The sequence below is a fragment of the Arabidopsis thaliana genome, chromosome 4 (assembly GCF_000001735.4).
Source record: "Arabidopsis thaliana chromosome 4, partial sequence".
Taxonomy (NCBI): Eukaryota; Viridiplantae; Streptophyta; class Magnoliopsida; order Brassicales; family Brassicaceae; genus Arabidopsis; species Arabidopsis thaliana.
The window spans coordinates 13107024-13132964 of NC_003075.7; the positions used below are offsets into that span (position 1 = coordinate 13107024).

General features: G+C 36.8%; 9 protein-coding genes across 12 annotated transcripts; 5 read left to right on the top strand and 4 right to left on the bottom strand.

Annotated features, from left to right (window-relative positions):
• Positions 1 to 112: 112 nt before the first annotated feature.
• On the bottom strand, positions 113 to 1804 carry AT4G25740 (RNA binding Plectin/S10 domain-containing protein). 2 transcript variants are annotated; one of them, NM_118706.4, is made up of 5 exons: positions 1726 to 1804; positions 1567 to 1615; positions 903 to 1182; positions 700 to 820; positions 113 to 545 (listed from the first exon to the last, which is right to left on the bottom strand). In NM_118706.4, the coding sequence occupies exons 1-5, from the start codon at positions 1726 to 1728 to the stop codon at positions 465 to 467; spliced, it is 534 nt and encodes a 177-aa protein (NP_194304.1). In that variant the 5' UTR covers positions 1729 to 1804; the 3' UTR covers positions 113 to 464. The 2 variants fall into 2 exon arrangements, with proteins under 2 accessions (NP_194304.1, NP_001031718.1); NM_001036641.2 differs by having other exon boundaries at positions 241 to 545; positions 700 to 758; positions 925 to 1182.
• A 1638-nt stretch (positions 1805 to 3442) lies between these two features.
• Positions 3443 to 5459, bottom strand: ABCG4 (ABC-2 type transporter family protein). Its single transcript, NM_118707.2, has one exon. The coding sequence runs from the start codon at positions 5335 to 5337 to the stop codon at positions 3604 to 3606; it is 1734 nt and encodes a 577-aa protein (NP_194305.1). The 5' UTR covers positions 5338 to 5459; the 3' UTR covers positions 3443 to 3603.
• Positions 5460 to 9004: 3545 nt separating this feature from the next.
• On the top strand, positions 9005 to 9932 carry GDU2 (glutamine dumper 2). Its single transcript, NM_118708.2, has one exon. The coding sequence runs from the start codon at positions 9126 to 9128 to the stop codon at positions 9513 to 9515; it is 390 nt and encodes a 129-aa protein (NP_567728.1). The 5' UTR covers positions 9005 to 9125; the 3' UTR covers positions 9516 to 9932.
• A 549-nt stretch (positions 9933 to 10481) lies between these two features.
• AT4G25770 (alpha/beta-Hydrolases superfamily protein) lies at positions 10482 to 13345 on the bottom strand. 2 transcript variants are annotated; one of them, NM_118709.4, is made up of 10 exons: positions 12649 to 13345; positions 12490 to 12557; positions 12327 to 12397; positions 12009 to 12248; positions 11722 to 11885; positions 11585 to 11640; positions 11435 to 11487; positions 11225 to 11348; positions 10950 to 11047; positions 10489 to 10869 (listed from the first exon to the last, which is right to left on the bottom strand). In NM_118709.4, exons 1-10 carry the CDS (start codon positions 12957 to 12959, stop codon positions 10798 to 10800), a joined length of 1257 nt encoding a protein of 418 aa, NP_194307.2. In that variant the 5' UTR covers positions 12960 to 13345; the 3' UTR covers positions 10489 to 10797. The 2 variants fall into 2 exon arrangements, with proteins under 2 accessions (NP_001320067.1, NP_194307.2); NM_001341764.1 differs by having other exon boundaries at positions 10482 to 11047; positions 12649 to 13138.
• Positions 13346 to 13800: 455 nt separating this feature from the next.
• On the top strand, positions 13801 to 15019 carry AT4G25780 (CAP (Cysteine-rich secretory proteins, Antigen 5, and Pathogenesis-related 1 protein) superfamily protein). The gene has a single exon (NM_118710.4). The coding sequence runs from the start codon at positions 14084 to 14086 to the stop codon at positions 14654 to 14656; it is 573 nt and encodes a 190-aa protein (NP_194308.1). The 5' UTR covers positions 13801 to 14083; the 3' UTR covers positions 14657 to 15019.
• A 4-nt stretch (positions 15020 to 15023) lies between these two features.
• Positions 15024 to 16331, bottom strand: AT4G25790 (CAP (Cysteine-rich secretory proteins, Antigen 5, and Pathogenesis-related 1 protein) superfamily protein). The gene is made up of 2 exons (NM_118711.3): positions 16000 to 16331; positions 15024 to 15589 (listed from the first exon to the last, which is right to left on the bottom strand). Exons 1-2 carry the CDS (start codon positions 16265 to 16267, stop codon positions 15225 to 15227), a joined length of 633 nt encoding a protein of 210 aa, NP_194309.1. The 5' UTR covers positions 16268 to 16331; the 3' UTR covers positions 15024 to 15224.
• A 1543-nt stretch (positions 16332 to 17874) lies between these two features.
• AT4G25800 (Calmodulin-binding protein) lies at positions 17875 to 21022 on the top strand. Of its 2 annotated transcripts, none has more exons than NM_118712.6 (9): positions 17875 to 18015; positions 18156 to 18265; positions 18355 to 18430; positions 18543 to 18601; positions 18685 to 19184; positions 19276 to 19436; positions 19531 to 19734; positions 19905 to 20091; positions 20189 to 21022. In NM_118712.6, the coding sequence occupies exons 2-9, from the start codon at positions 18201 to 18203 to the stop codon at positions 20740 to 20742; spliced, it is 1806 nt and encodes a 601-aa protein (NP_194310.3). In that variant the 5' UTR covers positions 17875 to 18015; positions 18156 to 18200; the 3' UTR covers positions 20743 to 21022. The 2 variants fall into 2 exon arrangements, with proteins under 2 accessions (NP_194310.3, NP_001078448.1); NM_001084979.1 differs by having other exon boundaries at positions 17879 to 18015; positions 18163 to 18265; positions 20189 to 20930.
• Positions 21023 to 21370: 348 nt separating this feature from the next.
• Positions 21371 to 22904, top strand: XTR6 (xyloglucan endotransglycosylase 6). The gene is made up of 3 exons (NM_118713.5): positions 21371 to 21940; positions 22025 to 22218; positions 22296 to 22904. The coding sequence occupies exons 1-3, from the start codon at positions 21671 to 21673 to the stop codon at positions 22690 to 22692; spliced, it is 861 nt and encodes a 286-aa protein (NP_194311.1). The 5' UTR covers positions 21371 to 21670; the 3' UTR covers positions 22693 to 22904.
• A 363-nt stretch (positions 22905 to 23267) lies between these two features.
• On the top strand, positions 23268 to 24837 carry XTH14 (xyloglucan endotransglucosylase/hydrolase 14). The gene is made up of 3 exons (NM_118714.4): positions 23268 to 23607; positions 23733 to 23926; positions 24205 to 24837. The coding sequence occupies exons 1-3, from the start codon at positions 23326 to 23328 to the stop codon at positions 24590 to 24592; spliced, it is 864 nt and encodes a 287-aa protein (NP_194312.1). The 5' UTR covers positions 23268 to 23325; the 3' UTR covers positions 24593 to 24837.
• The last annotated feature ends 1104 nt before the right edge of the window (positions 24838 to 25941 follow it).

The following is a 25941-nucleotide window of genomic DNA, read 5'->3' on the forward strand; positions in this document are numbered from 1 at the left end:
CTTGGAACACTAACATCTAGACGAAGTTGGATTTATTGTTCAACGTTAAAGAAAGAGTTGCGCTATGTCCGATAAAAAATTTCTTGTAAGGATATTGTTCAAAGATTAGACTAGAAAGAAATTGGATCAAATTCCAATTTAGCATTGAATCCCTTTTGTCTTTTGTAGAAGTTAAGACGAATTCTCTAATACACATTTCCACTTCAATATTTTACCACACTAGATTACTAAAGAAGACAGATTTGGTCTCCCTCTTCTTGTTCTTAAAAAGGCAAACCTAATTCCATGACAGATAGAGTAAGAAACATGAATTTTGACACTAATCCTGAAACTACAGGATTTGTTCGTTTAAACCAAGGTGAAGGTAATAGATAGATTATAGATTCCAGATTTGCATTACACAAACAGAACTAGAACAAAAAACAAAACTGTCCTTCCATCGTCGCAATATGACAACAAATTTTTCAAGGGAACCCTGAACCAGATGGTGCTGCTGCACTGTAACCGCCTGCACCACGGCCAAAACCAGGCCTACCACCACCTCCCTGCCAACATACAACACGCTGTTAGACAATCTCTTCATCAACTAGCTAAAAGACTTTAAACGAAGCATATTGGCACAGTTAACTAGGAGTGATTAGTAAGTGGAAGGCATATAGGCTCAGTAAACTAGGAGTGATTAGTAAGTCGAAGATTTACTTGGAAAGACGGCTGGAAATCAGCTGGAGCTCCACCCTTCTCATCACCACCACGTGGGCCTCCACGGTATCCATCACGGTCACCAAATCTGGGACGGTCTCCATCAGAGCGAGGTGGTCCTCTGAAAACAAAAGCCAAAACAATATCAGAAATTAGCCAATCCCTCAGACCGGACAGGTCAAGGGATTTAAAGATGAAACTACCTTTGGCGATCACCAGGTGGGCCACCAAAGGGACGACCACCGGGCTTAGCAGACTTCTTCAAAGTAGCAGGGACAACATCGGAAGGAAGGTTAAGATAAGTTCTCAAGAACTCAATTCCTTCATTAGTCAGAAACCAATAATAATGCATCCACGCAAATGTCTCCCTAACGTACTCCTTGGACTTGAAACTCTGCATGAGCTTAATCACTTGCAGGTTTGGTACATCAATCAACGGATGCTTTGGGAGATTGAAATCCTTCTTAGCAAAGCATACTCCCTCTACGAAACCCAGTAAGATATGATCATTTAGTATCCACACAAATTCTTTCTCTAGACAACTGAGTACAGTACTAGATAATAAATCCCTCAACAGTTATATACCAATCTATCATACTCTTCAAGAATTATAACTTATGAACAAACATTGTTAGATCCAGCATTCCAATTACTCTGAACCTTACAATACTACTTTATAAACAAGTTCATATCTAAAATCGTAGGCCTAAAAGGAGCTGAAAGCAAGCATAAATCTTTTCACATTTCAATGCAATTGTTTCTCACTACAAGCTTAGATTCGAAGATCCCTAGAGAAATGTAACTAGCTTAAACCTGGTTCCACTAGCTGAAAATAGAAGGAAATGAAAGAGAGCATGACTCACAAACCTTTGAAAAGGTATTTGCAGATCTCTCTGCGATTGTTCTCTGAGATAATCTGATAAAAGGACGAACAAGATCACAATTAATACTCGGATAATTCCTTCCATTACATTCAGTAAATATGTAAATTTAGAGAAACAGAGTAGAAGCAGAGTATGTGTATACCATCGTCTTGTTGGTTGAGCTTTCGCTGCAAAGAGGCACTGAGCTTGAGCAAAGGGGAGCAATAGGGTTTTCTGCGGATAAAAGACGATTAGATTATATATTACGGATTTGGGCTTTTATTGGGCTGATAATCTAATAATTATTTGCTACAAAGCTGGCCTTTACATGGTCCGGTTAGATGGTTAACCGGTTCCATATTAGATTTCGGAGTCCCATAGTGAATTTTCTTCTGTTAACGGGAGAATCATAGGCTGACCTAGAAAAAAAATTCACATAATAATGACCAACAATGAATTAAATCATAGTAGGATGATTCAAATTCTTGTTCTTGGACTAACAGATTAATTTGCAACCACTAAAACACCATAGTTGGAAATTATGAATTTGAGAATTGAGATTTTATTTAAAATCTTGTAGTTTGGTAAGTGAATCATTCAATTACAGTCACATTCTAGGATTTGTGTATCTATATGATCTTCACTCATTAAGGTTTCGGCGCTAGATTTCATGCTAGGCTTAAATTTTTACTCAATCCAATCTTACTCCTTCACTCGCCACCTAGTGAAGTCAACGGACAAGTTTGTCATAAAATAATGTAGACGTCAATGTTTTTTGGAGACACAAGTATTTGGTCCCAACAACTCATGTTGCTTTCTCCAGCCGTACATCACGGTCAGAACCAATTTTGTAGTGGGCGAACAAAGCTGCTTGCATATTGATTCAGTGACTCAAGCTGAGGAACACAATCTTAAAGACATGCTGATGGAGTATGTTAAGTAGATTAGGTGGTAATGTAAACCTTGCTTCTCAAGAAACGTATTCCTTGTTTCTCAAGTTTGAAACCGGATACCAATGACGGACGTCCCAACACATATATCCTATTCAAGTTCCCAAACTCCAAGATTAAAACGTGATATACATATGAATTTTAAATTTTTGAGTAAACCTTTGAAGTTAGTAATAAAAAATGAATTTGGATTATAACTGAGTCAGGAAGCCAGCTTGGTCGAGACAAAAATTACTTGCTAAACAAAAATGTTCACGGGCGACCAATGAAGTTGCATGTCCGTGAACCCATGAATACAAAAGAGATGTGGCATTTTGTATGTCAACTTGAGCACAACTATTTATTGATTTCTACTTTATTGTTTGTCAACATCGTGAATGCCTACTTCTTAACCAAAACAATTTTTTTTTACATTGTTATTGACCAAAAAAAAAAAGTAGCTCGCTGTTTGTTTTTGGATAAGCAGACGTATAAATTGATGTACCCAAAGTAAAGTCTAGGATCTGCAACAATAATAGATGAAATCATGAATATTAACATCGCTTTAAGACACGGCCACTAACATAAATGATAAAACAATCAAGATCATGAATCCAAATCACAACTGAACTTTTAAATAAACCTTTAATTTTATATTTGTACATACATTTAGAACAATAATGTATAAACTGATATGGTTTTCCAGAGGAGGTGAAGACCATGTAGACCCGTGACGATCTCTTTTTTTTGGCCAAGTTAGAAGATACACGAACATGGCTCAAATATCTCTTAATCCAGTAGATTCTCTATATTCCCTGCACACGTAACCCAATCATAGAAGGCTAGATAGTACATCAAATAGTTCTCTTGGTTTTCTAGTGACATTATGAATGTATGTGAAGCTCATGGATATACACACTAAATACATGATAGAACAATGTATAAAACGAAAAAAATAAAGGAATTTATACTTTCATTAACTCATCCATCAATAAATTGCTTCTTTGTGTTCATCCATCAATTAATTTGCTTCTTTGTGTATATACCACGAAGTCTACAGAAACAAGAAAATCCCTTATATATAAAATTAAGCTTAAGAAATTGAAAAGCATTTATCTTTTGGAACCCGAAACCCTTTTAAGCAAAACAAGAAAACACAAAACACGATATAGTACGAAGAACCCTAACAACATATAAACATTAAACCACCTCTGTCTCTCATGAAGCCCATTCTTGTCTAACACGTCACCTCCAGTAACTAAGCAGCTATTCACAGAAGCTTCCTCAAACCAGACCAGGCACTTGTTGTGCAGACACGAGTACTCATTTATCAGAAGTGCGTCCAACGCATACTTGTACATTGAGAAGAAGTACATGAAGAGCCAGTACTTGGGAAGACTCTCTTTAGAGATGAAGTAACCAGAGAACAAGAAGAAAGCCGCAAGAAGAATGGTCACTGAAGATGTTCCAGCAATGTAGTTAGGTGCGAGAGAGCTCAAGAAAAGTACAAAAGAGTTAGCCATTAGGACAATGATCCAGATTACGAGCACAAAGTAGGCGAGAGCTTGCCATGAAAAGCAGAGTCCTACAAGGAAATAGAGTGAGACAGAGTAGATGATTGCGATGAGTAGCAAGTATGGCAAGAAAACCAAAGTGTTTGCAAGAATGTGAGAGGAGAGTCTGTAGAGTCCGCTTGAGGTTTCTCGGAGAAGAATAGGTCGTTCATCAATGAATATTGGAAGGGTTTGGGTAGTGGAGGAGAGGAGGAATGTGAGGGTGAATGCGAAAAGGCCAAATCGTTTCCTGATTCCTTCTTTGCCAGTTCCGATATTAAGGTAGATAGTGCCTAAGACAAGACCGACTACAAGAGATTCTAAGATGTTTGTTAGAAGCAACTGCCTTGTACGGTATATGATCTTCCAAAACCTGCTAGAGAGAAGGCTTATTTCGGTGATTCTCGAGCTTTTATATCGAACAATGCTCTGTTTTTGGTTCTGTTTTTTACTTTCAGGGCAGTGGTCTGGAAGAGCAATGTTGGCGTTTTCGTAGGGATCACGGATGTTCTGAAGTATCTCCATAGCGTACTCAAGAGAATTCAGCTGAGAAGGAACCGTGAATCCCTTGGAGAGCAAGAATGCTTCAAGTAAGTCAAGCCTTCCATGATATACAATGGTTCCTTTAGAAAGGAGTAACACGCGATCGATGAGAGACAGGATCTTGAAGCTAGGTTGGTGTATGGACAAGATCACGATCCTTTCTCTGGACGTCGCAATAGATTTGAGAATTTGAACGACATCGAAAGCGGATTTACTGTCTAAACCCGAGGTGGGTTCGTCGAGGAGTAGTACTTCCGGATCATGAAGAAGACTTAGACCAATTGAAACCCTCCTGCGTTCACCACCGGACAAGCCTTGACCTAGTCTTGTATGTGCAAGATGTGTTAGGTTTAGTTCTTTGAGGAGAGAAGCAACGACACTGGAGACTTTTGATAGGTTTTTTGGGAGCAAGAGAGAGGCGGAGAAAGTGAAGGTCTCGGAGACGGTGAGGAGAGGGAAGAAGGTGTCGTGTTGAGGAACGTAGGAGGAGATTTTACGGTAAGAAGAAGGGTTAATAAGGACGGAGTTTAGAAGTATTGAGCCTGAGGTCGGGGAGGTTCTTGCGGCAAGGATATCAAGGAGAGTTGATTTTCCGGCGCCGCTAGGGCCAATAATGGCGAGGATTTGGGAAGGATGAGAGGTGAGAGTGATGTTGCGGAGGATGAAGGAAGGTTGCTCCGCCGTGAGGAGGAGCGGTGAAAGAGGTTTGGCGTAGGAGATGGAAGAGGTGGATAAAGTGTACGACTCCATTTTGAGAGAAATGTTTAAAGGTTGGAGAAGGGAAGTGAGTGTTGTAAAGAGAATTTATTGATGCTTGAGTTTGGAATGTTTTGTATTTTCCAATGAAATTGACAATTTTTCAGTCTTTTTTTCTTTCTTATTTGTTTTTTGACCTTTTGGTTAATTATTTTGTCTTTTCTGTCATTTTGAATTTTGCGTTACATAGAACTCATCGAATATAATTGTGGTCAAACGGTGATGTAACCAGGATGCGACAGTAAGACAAGAGAGAGTCAGATATTGAAGAGATCATTAGAGATTCAAGTCCAAATTAAGATGGAGTTATTAGTGAGAAGGTGGATCCAGAAGAAACGAAAATTCTTAGATATATTCTCATAAAGAAAGCTTGCTAACAGTTACGTATACACACATTTATTGAAAACATGTAAAGATGGATCAAATGAATATGCATGTGTGTCATAGTGAATATATATTGTTGAGAAACTGAGAAGAAGAAAGCCAAAGGGGAATGCAGATAAAGGTCACGGGCCTGCTGACAATTATTACACAGAAAATTGCAAATCACGTACAAGTCTATTTCCCAATCTCTGCATCTTCCTTTGTTTGTTTGGCACACAATTTGCCAAACCATTTTTACAATTACATATTAATGACGTGACCAGTCCTGGATTTGAAGGAGTTTCTATAAAAACAATCTGGCTTAAACGTTAGTTAGTTATAGTTACTTGTGGTTGCTTTTACTTTAGGTATATCACCGTACATGCAAATGAATAAACTTTAGGAGTTAATAGGTGAAATAATTGTAAATGGTACAATTTCTTTATCTATGAAAGAAAATATTCTAAACAGAATTTGAATCATATTATAGTAACTTGTTATACATATCACATATGTGATATGTTTATATAGTTTGTTATACTAATAAAGCATTCTCTTCACTTTCTTTGGCCATCAATATATCCGTATCTCATGTTGTGTTTTTCCTAAATTTCTACACATAATAAAAAGTAGCATGTTGTTTCAAAGCCCCTTAACGGGTACAAAAACAAGAACAGAGTGCAGGGCTAAACAGAAGAAAATTGACATTAGGAAATCAGAAATAAGCCCATTTGAATGTGGATCAATATTGAAAAAAATGTGTGAAAAGCAACTTGCAATGTCACAAGATAAATATACCATGCCGTATATATCATAACTGCAAGAACAGACCCAAAACTGAAAAGTGAAAAGAATGTGTGTGGGTAAGTTAAAGAGTAATGAAGGCCGACAGGCGACAGTGGAGGAGGATGGACCAGACCAGGGTGCTGGGCGATGAGGACGTCTCGGCTAAAAGCTGAACCACCCTCCACTCTTAGGTCCCACAAAGGCTGGTCCTCGTTCACAAATGTACTCTCTCAAAGAAACACCCCTTTCTGCTTTATTACTATTCCCTCTCGTTCCTCCACTTTTTTGTAGCAGCTTCCACATGAATCATGTCATAACTGTTACAACATATTCCAAAAAAAAAACTATAGAATATATGTAGGAAATGTTAATCACTCTGTTTTTTTTGTATCTTTACTCTTTGTTTCTTCTCACTAGATACCGTCCTATACTTCTATTAGTGCATAACACTTCCTTAGACACTTGCTTTTACACTTTCCAAAATTATTTTAAACATGTATGTATATGATCATGTCGCCATGGTTGACGATATATACAATTATTGTACTTTCATCTCCTTTTCTCATCTTTTCTTTCAATAAACCTTATTTTTATTACCATATCTTCTCTTTTTCTTGCTAGCAAATGTTGATTATTTTATTGTAATTAAACTGTTGTTTATGACTTAATGTTCAAACTTCAAATAACATGTGTGAACTGTGAGGCATGCAATAATGATATTTGTTGCATATCTATCAGTTTTTAAAAGTGTCATCATAGCTCTATAAAGCTGTCTATTTAAATTAGATATACCTATCTCAAGTTCACTAATCCGTATCTAAAGAGAAAGAAAAATATCTTGATAACTAAAAATGAGTTTTAGAATGTACGGAGATAAGTTCTGAAAAAAACTGAACGAGCCACCTTTAAAAGTAATTAGATGAAGAAATAAACACAATTTGAAAAACTACATGAAAGCTAATCTCTGACTTGAGAAGTTGAGATATTTGGAACCTTTGTTAATTCTTTCAACACCGAAAACGATTTCTTAGGAAATTTCAAAAGAAATAAAAGTAAAGAGGGCAAGTATTCTGATTGTTAACCAAGCACAAAATGAAGCACCCATCAATCAATCTTTTCAACAATCAACATACCGATTCTAATTGGTCTGGCAGAATAATTACCGGAAAGGAAGAAGAATAGAACTCCAATATTTAATTATCGTACTTAATCTGTTTGTTCGAGAAACTAAATAATGGGTTCCTAGGTATATGTATTTATTTTATACATTATCTTCACATGTAACGTGCCTATTTAACGAGAATATGATTCCCTATGATTCATGCACAAACACAAATCAAATCCGGAATTTAAGTCGGATCAGGGAATAAATTATACAGCCCACACACATAATAATTTAAAACTAATATATACACAGTGAGGGGATTTAAAAGTAAAACTTATCTCCAAAGATTAATGTAAGCGACTAGTGATTGTGTTGGCATATTAACCGCACATAACATTGTTTGGGGGTTTGGATGCTTTAAAAAAGGTTCTGCCTTAGAAATTCCTTTTAGTTGACGTAATGATATATTATTGCTTACTGTAATACTAGTGGACACATTAAACAATGATCTTAAAGTACGAATGAAGAAATTAAAGAAAATGGAAGAGGAAGAATGTGGAAATGGAGAACGTAAGTGAAAGTGATTGGAAACTAATGGAATATCCGTTTTTCCTTTAGTCATGGTGGAAGCTGACGCTGAGAACCTACCCCTCCAATTGCACTACTCGCTCTATTACTTTATCTAACCAGAAGTTTTTTAAATACCCTTTACTGTATATAGTTCTTACAGTTTTATACATATTGTTAAGAACTCCATATATAGTGTATAAATGGCATTGAAAATAGTTTTGAGTTGAAACTCCTAAATGATATTAAATCTTGAGTTTAACCTAATTAAGCAAAGTAATAAAAACTGATTAGCCAAAACAAAGAGGTTAGTTAGTTCAACAGTTAGGTTAATGTGCAAATTGCCGTAACAAGATTATTAAATAATTCTTAACTTTAATTAACCTCTATCCATTATTGCATTTAAAAGATACTATTAATTAAAAGCCACCAATAAAAATTTAAACTTTATTAAAGTACTAAAGACGGATATATTAAACAAAACAATTATGAAAAAAATAAGAAAACCAACTTAATACAAGTTCAAATTAACATCCAAAAGAAGGAAATATACATGATTTTACAAATGTCTTCATTGAGCCACCACGTTAAACTAATATCATTTTTGAGGTTGATTAAAAAATTATTCATGTAAGTATAAATGCAAAAAAAAACTACATCTCTATATCAAAAACCAATCAATTGTTTACTCCATTATGGAAGATGATTCCCTAAAAAATAATTTCGTTAATACTCACTCTACAAAGTACAAATAATGAATACTGACTTTTTTCATACATTCCAAAAAAATACTGAAAACTGAACCATACACAAATCCATTGCATTAAGAAACAATCCATCCCATACGTTCCTCTATAAAACGCCTCTCACAACACAATCTCATCTCCCACCAATAAATTAATTACTTTTTTAACAAAGAAAACTTTCATTTCATTCACTCTTCCCAAACAGTAAAACACACATGCAGACAATGGAAGGACGACAATATAATTACCAAGACAGCATAAACGCGAGCTCCTCCATGGTGGTGCCTCACTCGCCTTGGCACTCTCCGGTTCCTTATCTCTTCGGTGGTTTGGCCGCCATGTTGGCTCTCATCTGCGTCGCTCTTCTCATCCTCGCATGTTCCTACTGGAGACTCTCCGGCTCCGCTGAGAGAGATCTTGAGGCCGGAGATGATGCCAAACCCGACAATGACACCAACAAAACTAAGCACACAGAAATGCCGGAGAAGTTTCTCGTCATAATGGCCGGTGATGTCAGACCTACTTACTTGGCTACGCCAGCGACTCGGTCTGAGCAAAGCTGTACTTGCGGCGATCATAACGAAGAAGAAGGAAGAAGAGGGTAGTGATCAGGTGGTATAGCAGAGCACCGGAGGTTACGGTGAGCCCTCCCTCATATTTTGAAAACAGAGCATTCGTTACGGAGTACTCCGGAATCGATCCGTCCGGTCTTTTTGTGTCGGTTCATAATTACGCCAACCTTACGTGAGCTGATGGGATATAAATTAGAGTTTTATTTATTTCGTATGGTTTTAGTTTTTTTTTGGTTGTCTCAGTTTTCTTCAAATTTTTCCCGTTTATGGTTCATGAAGGAATATCCGGTACATGTAAATTTTAAGAGTTTGAATAGATGATTGTTTTGGACTAGCGATTAAAGATAGAACTGAAGCTTGACAGACAAAATAAATAAAAGATACAACTAAAATCGTGCGTCCTTAATTCAGTTTTCGTGTATAGAGAGACAAAAATGTTTTCCCAGTGAGAGATGTACAGACATGATGCTTACGAAAGAGGGAAAGAGATGTGTTGTGAAAACTTCTAGTGATGTGCCAACAATGACGCATGCCGAATATTAAGCTAATTCGTTGTGGCGAACCGAAGTTGAGAATTATTCTCTTTGTACCTTTATTCCTAAATTTCTAGATATATTACTAAATATCATCAAGTTTTATCAAAGAACAAATAGCCTCTCAACTATACATTTCTCTCTTTTTTTCTTTTCCAGGCATATCCATTTATCATTGTTTACCATTCACTGAAATTGAAAGCATTATCGTTTATCGTTGGACAATAAATTGTCGTCTTTTGGATGATCAGTACAATGTGAACAGTGACACATATAATGGATGGAGACTACTGCAACTAACTGAATAATTGTTTTTCTAGTATGGGCAATTGGTCACTGGTTGTGTCATGTGTTTACGTCCTTTCGTTTTCTTGTCCAATTCCTACTATGTTTATTATGTGAACGTGTCAAAACAAACGAGCTCGCAAATGATGCCAATAAAACTGGAAAACCAACAATAATTGTGGAAAAATCGACATTCAACTGGCGCCAAGTCTTATGATCAAAACAAAAACTTATAGAATCGATAGTGACAAGAGAAGTATGAACCTTTTTTTTTTACAAAGAACGGGTAGATCTGTACAGATTCATTGTTCGACAGAACTATAAAACATTTTAAATAACCATCAAGGAAAAAGTGCCAAGAACTTTACCACGATTTGTATCGCATCAAGCATCATACTAAATACGATATAAATAACCAACAAAAAAGAGAAGAAGTTTGTGATGCTTATCGCCTTCTTACAGTGCTGACTAATTGCAGCGGTTGAAAATGTTTAGGGCTAGAGACCGAAATGATCCATCATGTGGAAGACAACATCTTTGCCATCAGAATGTAACCAATATGTTTTCACCTACACATTACAGGGAAAATTATGTCAAATGCTCTTAACAAAATCGCTTTTGAGTTTTGAGTTCTTATCATTAAACTTGCCTGGATGGTACTATGCGCGACGTATCGTTGCTTGCTATTGTGAAAGCTGACATCTACTCTTTCCCAAGATAGTTGACTGAGTCCATGTATCATTTCCTCTACATTTCACAAAAACCATAACAGGACGAAGTTAGTGATTCTACTTGTTATAAAGAAGACCAATGGGTAATAGATAGCGAGGCAAGGATCTACCACATTCCATAAATCTGATAGAGATATCATTTTTTCTAGCAAATTTTGAAAAACAAATAGTCAAGTGAGAAATAAAGCAAAACCTTCAAGATCAGTATCTTGCTCTGTTACTACTGTAGAAGTTGACTGGCAACTACCATTGTCCACATTTCCACGTTCTACGTATACAATGTGTGGATAGTTTGGATCCGTTGCTAGAAGATTTGGCTGGAAGATGAGCAGGGATAATAGTTATTGATAAATCCCACAACGTCATTAAAGATGTGCACAAAATATAATAAGTAAAGACATACCTTTGGGAGTTCATTTGGACGGCGAATTGAAGATGTCCTCCATCCAACCATAGCTTTCTCATTAGTTAAGGCAAACTCTTGTAAATGATAGAAATAATCAAAAACCATTGACAGTCTCTTTAAAAACATGTTTTTTTCAGGGAAGGATACAATCAAAATTCACGTTTGCATATGCCACACGACGCTTGAAAGCATTTAAAGCTGATCTGTTGAGGTCATAAGAAGAGATGATGAGCATATCAATCTGCAAGTCACCAATGAAAACACCCAGAAGCTAGAGCATTTACATGAATTTCAAGTCATCAGAATCTGTAGCCATCCGGATAAGAAGTGGAGCATTTCCATCATCGTTGTCCACCAGAAACAAATGCTTTCCGGTCCTCCCAGCAGCCAAATGTGCAGTTTGGGATGCTGTTCTTTCAAGAAACGGAAGGCCACAAAGAATCGGGAACTGAGGGAATGAAGACAAGAGTAAGCATGTCATACAGATTACAGAAAGAGATTATCTATATATATATATGCAAACCTTACATAAACATTTGACCTAGGCATGCAGTCTAAAACATCAATTCACCTGTCTATGTCCTCTTGAACCAAGATGAGGCGTTGCGAAAGTTATAAAGTTCATAGGTTCTAACCCAGCAATTTCGCCTCCTCTTGCGCTCTTCTCCTTCGAAGGAGAGTCCAGAGAGTCGACTTCCCCTGGCTGTTCATAGAGCTTCCCTATGGCATATCTTGCAACAAGACCTCCTAATGAATGAGCCACAAAAGATATCTTCTTCAGCCCACTTCTATGCTTAACAACACCCAAAACCTTCACAAATTTTCAAACATAGAAATCAAATTTTAAGTTGCAAGTTACAGAGGAAACAACAATGCATCCAAATACTACCTCATTAGCTAGCCTTTCACCCATTTTATCAACACCATCAAATGTCAACGTTGCACTATTACTCTCGCTACCTGCTTCATCCAATTTCATCATCAAAATCAAACAAATCATAAAATTACAGAGTAATCAAAACCACAATATCTATAGGTCAAGAAACACGCACGGTGCACTAGTACTTTATCCGGGAACTTCTTCACGAACTGCTCCGCCGCATATTTCCAATCCGCCGCACTAAATCATCATCCAACACAGAATTAGCACAGTCTTTAACCCAAACTATAGTAATCTGTAATTCTAATTGAAGCTCTTTGATTTAGTCTACCTGCCAACGATTCCGTTAACCATGACCACCAAATGATCAGGCTTCTCCGCAGACTCCATAACATCCGCATCGAAAAAGTCTTCTCCGCCGTTGTCGATCTCCGTCGTCAGCTCTCTTTTGCTTCGATTCGCCGCAAAGCAACCGATTCCAAGACGATTCATCCACTCCATTTGACAGAGATTCTTAGGTTGAGCTGGAAATTGAAGGTATAATCTGAAACGGAACTGGTTTTGACTAGGCGGAAGAAATCGCGGTGAAGACGGAATCAAATCGGGGATTGAGATTTGGAATCTGGAGAAGGACGCGATCATGTGGAAGTAAAAGGAACACAATAAGAAGGAAGTTATCTTCCTGACTAGCAAACTGATGATGACAAGTCGCTTAACTTTTCCGGCGAAGAAGTGTTACAATTTGCGGGTTTTGCGGAGGCGCTAAGCAACAGTAGCGGTAACATAGAAACACTTGGTCAAAATAAGTTTTTAAAAAAAATATTAATAGTGGATTGATAATAAATTAAAAACTATAAGAGGTTAATGGTGTTGTTATTAACAAACAAAAAAACTTTAATTTTGGAAGACTTGCAAAAATCTACACTAAAATGTAGAGATTTATCAACTACTATTAGTATAGGATAAATAGTAAATAAAAATTATTTCATTGCAAGTACATCTAATCTCAATATAAAATGTAAAGATTTATTTCATTAAAATGTCTGGATTTGTTTTCTTTTCTTTCTTAAAAGTAAAGCACATTTAAATCAATTATTTCAAGTTACTCATTTGATTATTCATATTGCACATGTGACATGTATGACAAAAAAAAAAATCTCTTTCACATTAAAACGTGTAAGTACTAATTAAGTACCAATAGAATCTCTTTCACATTCTTTTGATTTCCAATTTCGATTTGGCTTAATCGATTGCTAAATTCATTCGTTTTTTTCGTCCTTCTTCTTTCTTAATTTCATCCCTAACTATTTGATTTATCTTCCATAGTATTTTATATCATTGCATGGATTAAATTGATGGCCATAATGTTGTGAGTTGTGAGTGCCAATATGGGTTGGCAAGCATGCTGACTTATTGGCGTTTTCCGTGACGACCCACCATTATCAAATATCCGCCTATCTAATACGTCCAACATTAGGGTTTCACGGGACAACACATAACACAATCATATCATATCTCTCCAATAAAATAATACAATCCATAATTATCATCAATCTCCTTTTCTTTTTCTTTCTAAAATTTACAATCTGCCAGAGCCGCTACATAATTAGACAGAGCCGCTAAAAAACCCCTCAAATTTGTATCCATACATTTCCAATTACACAGTTTATCGTTTCCTTCTTTTTCTCTGTATATTTAAATAACACACTTGAACCTCCGAATCCATTAGCACCTACAAAACAATATAATCTCAGAAAAGAGAGAGGATGAGCTCATCCTATTTACGAGTAATATTACTCTTAGGTGCCCTTAATGTCGTCGTTTCTTTATCAATAACCAATTCTTTAATAACCAAATCAGCAACACTCGGTCAGGTGTTCCGAATCTGTAAGAATTTGTGTCCGGGATGTGACCACGACTCCTTGCAGTTCTTGTTCCGACACAACCTGGTCCGTGCCGCAAGATTCGAACCTCCTTTGATATGGGACCGCAGACTCCAGAACTACGCCCAAGGGTGGGCTAATCAAAGAAGGGGAGATTGTGCTTTGAGACACTCTGTCTCAAACGGAGAGTTTAATCTCGGCGAGAACATCTACTGGGGATACGGCGCCAACTGGTCTCCGGCCGACGCGGTGGTTGCATGGGCCAGCGAGAAGAGGTTTTATCATTACGGCTCCAACACGTGCGACGCTGGTCAGATGTGTGGTCATTACACACAGATTGTGTGGAAGAGCACTAGGAGGGTCGGATGTGCACGTGTGGTGTGCGACAATGGTGGGATCTTCATGACTTGTAACTATGATCCTCCCGGTAACTACATCGGCCAGAAACCCTATTAATTTATCATCATTTATCTATTAAAAATTCTCCAAAATAAAGTCATCTTACTAATTTTTTAGAAATTATGATGACTTTTTAAAGGAGATTAGGTGGGTGTATTTGTGTATTTTACTAGAAAATAGATCTATTTGTGGGGGTTGTGATACTAATTATGTATCTTGATTATTTTAATTGATGGTTGTAATTGCATCAACGGTTATTTATATATCCGTAAGAATGCCCAGTGTACAAGAATATATAAAATATAAAAAGATGATATGATTTTTGTAAAGAAATGCCAAGTACAAACGGAAAATTATATTGTTTGTGCATATTCATATCTAAGTAGTATTTAGTTATATAAAATTTAAGGGAACTAAGGAAGGTCTTTTGTATACCGATTAAAATTTTATTTTGGGGACATGACCATCACAAAATGAAAAGTAGAAACAACAAAATGTTCATAACACCATCAACTTAAAATCCATAGGATGATAAGTTTTAAAAGAAACAAAAGTCAAGAAGAATAAAAACATAGATTAAGAAATCACCAACGTTAATTTAAAACAACTAACGTGTTAGACAAAGTTAGTAAGGCTTCTCCCCAACGTAGTTACCCGGAGGGTCGTAGTTGCAAGTGATGAAAACTCCTGCGCCGTTCTCGCAGACAACTCTAGCGCAACCTAGGCGCCTGGTTTCACGCCACACGATCTGAGTGTAGTGACCACACATACCATCTCCTTCACACGTGTTGGTCATGTGGTTGTAGGACTTAGCCTCCACAGTCCATGACTCCACTGCGAAAGTCGATGTAAAGTCTGAGCCACTTCCCCAGAACAAGTTCTCACCGTATGGGCCGGTCGAGTGGGTTAAGGAGCAGTCGTATCTCCTCTGGTTAGCCCACCATGTTGCATAGCTTGCGATCTTTACGTCCCACACCAGTGGAGGCAAACCTGTTGGGAATGAAAATTTTCATATCAATATACAACATTACTAATAATTTAATTTGATATCACAATTATGTTAACAAATGTTATTTAATTGTTCGTTTCTTTAGTGTAGTCCATTTCCTTAGAACATGTATGTAATATATAAGGTCTCAAACAAAACAAAATATATCTGGTTTAATTTCTTTGTATCTAGAAAACATCAAAATACGGATATATTTTTGTTAATATTCTATATATATCCTAATCGTTTTTATCTTGTAGTTTCTTATGAATAGGACTACATATGAGTATGACAACAAAAATTACAAAGATATATCATAAGTGACCGTTTATGTTGTTTATGGTCATGCATAGTCTTATAACTATGACCACATCGGGTCTTAATTCTATTTATAGTTAATATATGAAAGTACCTAGACCGCCTCGGACAGTATTATGTGGATCAAGAAATTGTTGTTCGAACGAGCCCGTGGGTGGTTGGTATGTGGGAGGAGGCTGATAAAGGATAGGTTTGGGGCTGGGAGTTGGGAGCGGCTGGGGCTTTGCAACGTAGGGAGGAGGGCTCGGGGTTATAGGTCGCTGTGGGCGGTGCCGGTAATAGTCTGCATGAACGGCTTGGATGGCGACCAAGAAAAGGGCGATTGCGAAAACTATGGCTTGGGTTGATGTTGTGGTCGCCATCTGTTTTCTTCGTGGAGTGGCTCCAAAGATTTTGTTTTGGATGGTGGTAGAAAATGATTTGATGAGGGTGATTATTTATATGTTTAAGTTAGTGCTTAATTAATTATGACAATGCAATTTGGGAGTCAACTAGAAGTGGCTTACATGTTCGATTATGGTTACCACTTACCACTTTGTTTCGCTTTAGTAAAAGCGAGAGAGTTGTAGTCTTGTAGATATTTTAACCATGCAAGTAGGTATTTTATATACATTTTTTCCTTAGACTAAAGATCAATAACAGAGATTAAATTTTCTAACGGCAATATTATAAGAATTAGTAATAAAAAGAAATATTATCATTAAAATATAAAATGTGAGGTTTATGATACATTAGTTGGTCTTTAGAAAAAAATGTTTGTCGACTAAAAAAAAAAAAAATAGATTGAATGTAGAAATTTCAACAGAGAGAAAAAGGGAAAAAATGTCTATTTTTCAATACCACTTTTCAAAAAGGCCCCTCCCTAAACTTCTAATTATTAGTTGTTTTTTTTACTTAAGTATTACTGTAATAGGTTTCCTGGAACAAAAATTGTTATAAAACTAGATTTTAACCTGCGGTATACCGCAGGGACAATTTATTTTTTAAATTAGTATATATAAAAGTTTGCAAATTAAATTTATTTATAAAATATTTTTATTTTCTAGTTTACAATTGTTATTAAGTAACGTCCTCTCAAACCCGTCCCACAAAAAAAAACCCGCGGTACACCGCTAATTTAAATATATAATTAAAATAAATATTTTACGGGATTGCAATTGTATTTTGGTTTGTCAAACAAATATTTGTTTTAAATAGTTGCCAAAATCTAGTTCAAATTTTGGAGAAATAAGATTTATTGGATAGATAAAGAATGTATTTAGGTGTGTTTTGCTCTTTTTAAGGGATTGCAATTGTATTTTGGTTTGTCAAGCATTTTTTGTTTTAAATAGTTGTTGAAATCTAGTTTAAATTTTGGAGAAATCTGCCTGACATATGAGATTAGAATATATTTGAAATATTTTTTGTTTGTTAATCAATTTATTACTAAAAAAAAACAATAATTAAAAGTTAGTGACAGCCATTGTAAATAAGTGCCAACTACAGAATTTATTTCACAAAATGCCTACAAAAATGTATATGTAGATTTTATACAAAAATAATTGACAAAAGGCAATAAAATAGAATTGATCAGCTGTAAAAGAAAATAATCAGAAAACAAAAAACACACAAAAATCAAACCTAAAATATGACTTATAAAGTTTCATTTTTAATCAACTATAAAACCAAGTATGTTCTGACAACTCCTTAGTAAAAACTTATAATTTCGTAAAAACAATAAAACCGTACCGAAATCTGGCTTAAATATTTTAAAATTTTATTCAACCAAATCAACATATTGTAAATATAGTAAAAGAAACAAGGAGAAATGGATATAAATTTATTAAAATAAAAAGCAGCACTACGTGGAACGTACGGCTGTTATTTTATATACCATCGGAAAAAGTCACATTTGAGAATGTCGTAAGTCCCGACACGTGACTAGCACGGCAGGTCTACCGTAGATAAGCGTAGACCTCAGCACACCGTACCACATAATAAACCACACTCAAACTCAGTCCGAGGTTGACCCATTTACCAAACAAAACAGAGAATCGCAGAGCAAACTATAGACTACACAAAACACTTCCGTCACCGGCGAATTTACTCAGGCGGTAATCTCACCGGACATGTAATTCTCTCTTTCCCTTTCTCGCAATTTATTATTCTGTTTGTCACCGAGAGAGTCTACGCAAAGTCTTCTGCGGAGGATTTGCTTACGGGATTTAGAGTTTTTCTGTAGTCTGATTCATGTACTTGTGTTGTTCGCAGATCTCAGAAAAGAGGGTTTTTTTATTTTCTGGAGGTAATAATATTATGAAGAGGAATTTCGAGAGGAACGATGACGACAAGCCTGAGCGAAAGCGTCCTGCTCTTGCTAGGTGAGTTTCTCTGATTTTAACCAGATTGTTTTTGAAAGTTTCTTAGTATTAAAGACTTTTTCTGGTCCTATTGCTTTTTGTCTGCGCAGTGTGATTGTTGAGGCTCTGAAAGTTGACAGTTTGCAGAAGCTTTGCTCGTCTTTGGAACCTATCCTCCGCCGAGTTGTAAGATTTGCTTACTCTGTTTTTGTTGTATTTGTTCTCGTCTCTTTGAAAAGCTAGTTATGTTTAGGTATGAATCAGTTTTGTTTATTAGTACGGTATTGGTGCTGAGCAGGTTAGTGAGGAGGTGGAACGGGCTTTAGCAAAATTAGTCCCTACTAGGCTTACTACAAGGTAACACCTTTGTTCAATGGGATACATTAATGACCATGAAACTAGATAGTGTATATCCTGAGACTTGCAACTGTTTTTTTCAGTTCTGTATTTTCTCCGAAACGAATTGGAGGTCCAGATGGCCGGAACTTGCAGCTGCATTTCAAGTCTAGATTATCTCTCCCTTTATTCACTGGAGGAAGAGTGGAAGGAGAGCAAGGTGCTACTATCCATGTTGTATTGATTGATGCAAACACGGGTCGTCCTGTAACAGTTGGACCAGAAGCTTCCCTGAAGCTTGAGGTTGTTGTTCTTGGGGGTGACTTTAACAATGAAGATGATGAAGATTGGACCCAGGAAGAGTTTGAAAGTCATGTTGTAAAAGAGCGTGAAGGAAAGAGACCTTTGCTTACTGGAGACTTGTTTGTTGTTCTCAAGGAAGGGGTAGGCACTTTGGGTGAGATTGTTTTCACGGATAATTCGAGTTGGATTAGAAGTCGCAAGTTCAGGCTTGGTTTGAGGGTACCCTCTGGGTACTGTGATGGCATACGTATACGTGAAGCAAAAACAGAAGCTTTCTCTGTTAAAGATCACAGGGGCGAATGTATGTGTTTTCTTTTCTTGTTCTCTTTTTGCCTTGTGCTTGCCACTTGTTTTCTTCTAAATCAACATGTTGTTGGATTGGTTATGTGTAGTGTACAAGAAGCATTATCCACCTGCTTTGAATGATGAGGTGTGGAGGTTAGAGAAGATTGGTAAAGATGGGGCGTTTCATAAGAGGCTAACCGCTGCAGGAATAGTCACTGTGGAAGGCTTTCTGAGACAATTGGTCAGAGATTCTACAAAATTACGGGCTGTGAGTGCCTCCTATTACGTCAAGCTCATTGTTGTTGGATGAGAACATTCATTCAATGCTCATGAGTAATTATGATTATTTGATATTTGTCTAGATTCTTGGAAGTGGCATGTCAAATAAGATGTGGGATTTGCTAGTGGAGCATGCAAAAACATGTGTCCTAAGCGGTAAGCTTTATATCTACTATACTGAAGATTCAAGGTCTGTTGGCGTTGTATTCAATAACATCTACGAGTTAAGTGGCCTCATAACTGAAGACCAATACTTATCTGCTGATTCACTCTCTGAAAGCCAAAAGGTCTATTTCATTCTCCTTATTTTCTTACACTTATTTGCCTCATGATGTTTGGTATATTGTTCTGGAAAACTCTGATTTACAGATTTTTGTTTTGGTGATGTGTGATTATATAGTTCAGTTCTGTTATATATATGCGGTAGTGTAAATTTTTTGGTGTTTAAATCTGAAAGGTATATGTGGATGGACTGGTGAAGAAAGCGTATGAAAATTGGAACCAGGTCGTGGAGTATGAAGGCGAATCTCTTTTAAACTTAAACCAGCCTGAGAGGTTGGATATTTCTCAGACTGATCCTGTAACAGCTCTGGCAAGTTACTCTACGGTGCCTCTTAGTCAGTTTCCTGAATTCGCTATAGAAGGTTGGCAAATCAGTCCCTTGTAATATTACTAAATCTCAAATCTTATGTTCTTTGTTCTGTATCATAAGTTTATATTCTACTTCTATCTTTACTGCAGGGTATAATCAAACGCTGACAACAGCCCTACCTCATAACCCACAAGCACAATTTGATTTTGTTCCCCAGCAAGATCAGTTTATCGGAATACAGCAACCTCAAACTCAAACCAACATAGAGAATGAAAATGTAACTAGGTTGGTTCTTGGTCCTCCACAATCATCCACAGGTGGGTACCAAGACATCAAATCTTCTGCTGACCAGGAAAATCTTAATCCTTTCGAAGACTGGACAAACCTAAGTGAGAATGACTTTTTCTCGGAGGAAGAGATCCGGCAAACAAGCCATGACTTGTTAGCGAATGAGGACATGCAACAGTTGCTCTTCAGCATGGGAGGTGGCAAAGGAGAAGATGGTTTTACTTTCCCATCGTTTATGCAGAATACACCAATGATGCAGGGATATGATGAGGAGGGCCGTGGGCGATCAGGAAAAGCGGTTGTTGGATGGCTGAAGGTAAAAGCTGCTATGAGATGGGGATTCTTCATAAGGAGGAAAGCTGCTGAGAGGAGAGCACAGATTGTGGAGCTTCATGATAATAACGATGGTAAATGAATAGTCAGGTTGCTTGCTAGTGTATAGAAGCCATGTACAGTTTAGGGATGTATAACAACATCACTTACCGATATGGATTTGCTTGATTTAGCTTATTAGACAAGAATATAATCGATGAACCATGAGAAATTTGAAGACTAACCTTCAGCAGCAAGACAAGAAGCTGATTTTCTGTCTCTTTAAGTTTCAACTTTCAACTTGCAGATATATTAGAAGACTGACTAAGTATGGGCCTATAAGCCCATTAATGTCTCTACTGAACGCCCAACTTGTGAAAAACATGTCTCTCATCTCAATTTTGTTTTCTTTTCACATCAACTTAAAGCTACGAGAACCAAACAAGTGATGTTTTTGGTCAAACAGGACGAAACATGTATACATAAAAAGAGGTAATTATGTTCGATAAACATAGGTATAAATAAACTATAAGAATTTGTTACAACATTCTTTAGATTTGATATTAACTGCTGTTTACATTTGAAGAACTCAGTTAGTTATTTAATATTTTATTTTATAGGGTCTAGAAATTACTTGCGTGTGGGGACTGATCACCGATTCTAAAGAAGGCTCATCCTTTGGATAATAGTATGAAACTTGTCAATAAAGATAAGTCATCACAAGTAGGGAGATCTTAGCTGTGTTCCATACGCCCATCTAGAAAAAGCGACGATGGTCAAGATTAAATAACTGTATTTGAAAAACCAAAACCGCGTCACCAACTCCAAAGCCATTACCATTAGCCATCACTTTCCATCTTCCAGCTGTTCGAATCAGGACGCCCCTTTTTCTTCACCAAACCCATCGGCCGATAACGAACCTTCCTCTCTGACTGCCTCTGCTCTTACTATAAATACAACCAATACGACCTCATCCAAAACCCAACAAACCTAAGCTCAAAGCCCACCAAAAAGAAAACAATCACTTAGCAATGGCGATGATCAGTTACTCCACCATTGTGGTTGCTCTGCTTGCTTCTTTTATGATTTGCTCTGTTTCCGCCAATTTTCAACGAGACGTAGAGATAACTTGGGGAGACGGACGTGGACAGATCACAAACAACGGCGATCTTCTTACACTCTCTCTCGACAAAGCTTCAGGCTCAGGATTCCAATCCAAGAACGAATATTTGTTCGGTAAAATCGACATGCAGATCAAACTCGTTGCCGGAAACTCCGCTGGAACTGTCACCGCTTACTATGTAAGTCCATTTCCTTTAGTGTTTTCTTAAAGTTCACATATTAAGAGTGATTAGGCTAAATGTTTTTTTTGTTTGGTTCTACAGTTGAAATCCCCTGGATCTACATGGGACGAGATTGACTTTGAGTTCTTGGGAAACCTAAGTGGTGATCCTTACACACTTCATACTAATGTCTTTACGCAAGGAAAAGGCGATAGAGAACAACAATTCAAACTCTGGTTCGATCCCACTAGTGATTTCCACACTTACTCTATCCTCTGGAACCCACAACGCATCATGTAAGTCCAAAATTATAAAAAATAAATCACACTTACTCTTTTGAATCTAATCTTGTTTGTTTTTTCTATCTATTCAGATTCTCCGTGGATGGAACTCCCATAAGAGAATTCAAGAACATGGAATCTCAAGGAACTCTGTTTCCTAAGAACCAGCCAATGAGAATGTACTCTAGTCTATGGAACGCTGAAGAATGGGCCACAAGGGGTGGTCTCGTCAAAACCGACTGGTCTAAAGCTCCCTTCACTGCTTCCTACCGCGGCTTCAACGAAGAAGCTTGCGTCGTGATCAACGGCCAGTCTTCATGCCCTAACGTGTCAGGACAAGGGAGTACTGGTTCGTGGTTGTCTCAGGAGCTAGACTCGACGGGTCAAGAACAGATGAGATGGGTACAGAATAACTACATGATTTACAATTACTGTACGGACGCTAAAAGGTTCCCTCAAGGTCTTCCACGCGAGTGCTTAGCTGCGTAAAGCTTTTAAACAAATGATCCAAAGCCATGAAAAGTAATACTATTCTTTGATTCATCTTATAAAGTATCTGATGTTTGGTTACATCTGTTTTTTATTTATTCTATGTAAGTATATTTGTATTCGAATATTGATCAATCACTTTACCAAAATAAAACATTTGAACGTACGATCAGAAAAGTTTAAGTCATAGACCTCAACGAAAAGTAAAAACGAAAAAGTTACTGTACATTATTTTCTGAGATTCTTATTATTGATTCCTAAGCATAATTAAGCTATAAATTATATGCTATTAGACTATTAAATAACCCAATGTTTTATCAATAAGTAGAATCCTTCAACTCTTCTAATTTATAAATGGCCTTTTGATCTAAACTAATGTCTAGCACAAAAAAAGAATAATAATAATAATTGTTTTGGTGACACAGAAATAATATTCCACGAACCTGTCTATGTTGAACCGTGTAAGGTCGAATAACTCGATTTAAATATTATTACATACAAAGTTTAAGACTACCACGTCGATAATGTGCCTCCACGAAACTCTCTTTATATAACCACTTATTTCCACTTCATCTAAATCCATCGACAAAGACTTACCTCTCACGGCGAGAAACAACAGAGAATCGGGGAAAAATGGCGTGTTTCGCAACCAAACAGCCTCTGTTGTTGTCTCTCCTCCTTGCCATTGGCTTCTTTGTGGTGGCTGCATCTGCCGGAAACTTCTATGAGAGCTTTGATATCACTTGGGGTAATGGTCGTGCCAACATATTCGAGAATGGACAGCTTCTCACTTGTACTCTTGACAAGGTCTCCGGCTCAGGTTTTCAATCCAAGAAGGAGTACTTGTTTGGTAAGATCGACATGAAGCTCAAGCTTGTCGCTGGAAACTCTGCTGGCACCGTCACCGCCTACTACGTACAGAATCTACTTGTGAAATTAATTGATTTCGAATCTTATATATTAGAGTATCTTTTCATCTCAAAACCAATCGGTAATAAATGTAATATTTTTAACTCCTAATGTTATACATGTTGTGGCAGCTATCGTCAAAAGGCACGGCATGGGATGAGATTGACTTCGAGTTTTTGGGAAATCGCACAGGACATCCTTACACTATCCACACCAATGTGTTCACCGGAGGTAAAGGCGACCGTGAGATGCAGTTCCGTCTCTGGTTCGATCCCACTGCGGATTTCCACACCTACACCGTCCACTGGAACCCTGTTAACATCATGTGAGTATATAGTCTATCAGGAAACCCTAAATTGATAGTAAATTATACAATATAATCCAGTATATTAACAAACGTTTTATTAATTAGTTCATTTATTATCAATTGGTTTTTATATAATAAGCTTATGAACATTGACAGCGTCTAATCTCATATATTTCCTCTTTTGATGTGATCCCTTACATTGAGCACTATAAAAAAAAAAAACGAGTTCTCTTGACATCTATAGACATATTTGATATATATTTCTTGACATTCATGTTGGTTTCTTGTGTCTGAAGCTTCCTTGTGGATGGGATCCCAATTCGGGTGTTCAAGAACAACGAGAAAAATGGGGTGGCTTACCCTAAGAACCAGCCGATGAGGATATACTCAAGCCTTTGGGAAGCCGATGACTGGGCTACAGAAGGCGGTCGCGTGAAGATCGACTGGAGCAACGCACCATTCAAGGCCTCTTACAGAAACTTCAACGACCAAAGCTCATGCAGCAGGACATCAAGCTCAAAATGGGTGACTTGCGAGCCAAACAGCAACTCGTGGATGTGGACGACTCTCAATCCTGCCCAGTACGGAAAAATGATGTGGGTGCAACGAGACTTCATGATCTACAACTATTGTACCGATTTTAAGAGATTCCCTCAAGGCCTCCCCAAGGAGTGTAAACTTTGATTCTATTATGGGAATTTTCAAGCATTTTTCTTTCCGTTTTGTTTCATCTTGTGATGTTACTTTGATTTATTTTGTTCTTTCTTTTGGTGTTTCTGAGATACGATATTACATGTATACGTATTCTTCCTGAGAAAATAAGAAGTTGTATTACTCGATAATACATTTTATCTCTCAATGTGGTGTGATTGTTTATTGGGTTTGGCGTACAATGAAAGCTACATCAATGTGCTTTAGAAAAATGCATACGAAAAGAAAAACACAACAATCAAAAACCCGTGAGGTAACTAAATTATCTCCATTTACAAATATACTAACAATACTACTAATTTATTGCTAAGCTGTCAGCTGTCACGACCATGATAATGAAAAAAAAAATCATCTCTGTTTTCTTCTAAACTTTAGAGTTTCTCGAATTTTCACATATAATAAAAATAACCAACAGTTATGGTACTCTGTTGGGTGAAGATTTGCTATGTGGATATGTAAAATGCTTAGAGTCTTTACATTGTGATTTTAGTGGCTGGTTAGTGGTTATTAGGTTATTACAAACGCTTTTATCTTTGTACATGATCTTCTTAAGTAGTTACAGAAATCTCAACTTTTCTTAAACTAAACGAATATCTTTGATTTTTATTTTCTTTACATCACTCTTATTGGGTCTAACTCACTGTAAAATTCCTGCATGTTTATATTATGAAATTGAGAAAATAGTAAATATATGTTTTAATTTCAAAGTTTAATGAACGCGTTGGTTGGTCCAACTAACTAATAGGGCCCAACATTAAAGACTTTAAGACCCACATTTAGGAAATGAATTTGGACAGTCCAATTTAAAGCACAGAACGTGTCTCAATACTTATTCAGTTTATTTCTTCGACAATGATTTTTCAAACTAAATTGCTATTTTTGATATTCAGGATATTTCATTTCATATAATTCAGTTGCATTTTCAGGATTTACAAACTTTGTAATTGTCTCCTCATAATGTCACTTTTTCCTTCATTCCATCCAATTTGTCGTCAAAGGGCAATAAAAATAATAATCACAATGCTAAATTCTGATAATCAAATCTCAACAAAATATGACTCAAATCAAACCCTGTTGATTGGACCAACGAATTAGACACTTGAGCTTTAGCTCCTGTGATTTTAATGTGGTATGCTTGCAGAAAATTTCTTACCAAAATGTCAACTCATCTCCGAGATTAAGCGTACTATTTGCCAATACCCGAGTACTCGGAGCTAAATAATAGAAAAAGAAAAAAAGAATACATATCTCATGTCCAAACAATATTTTATATACTTATTTCATGACAAAAATCAGGAACAAATTAAAATTTTACAGATATA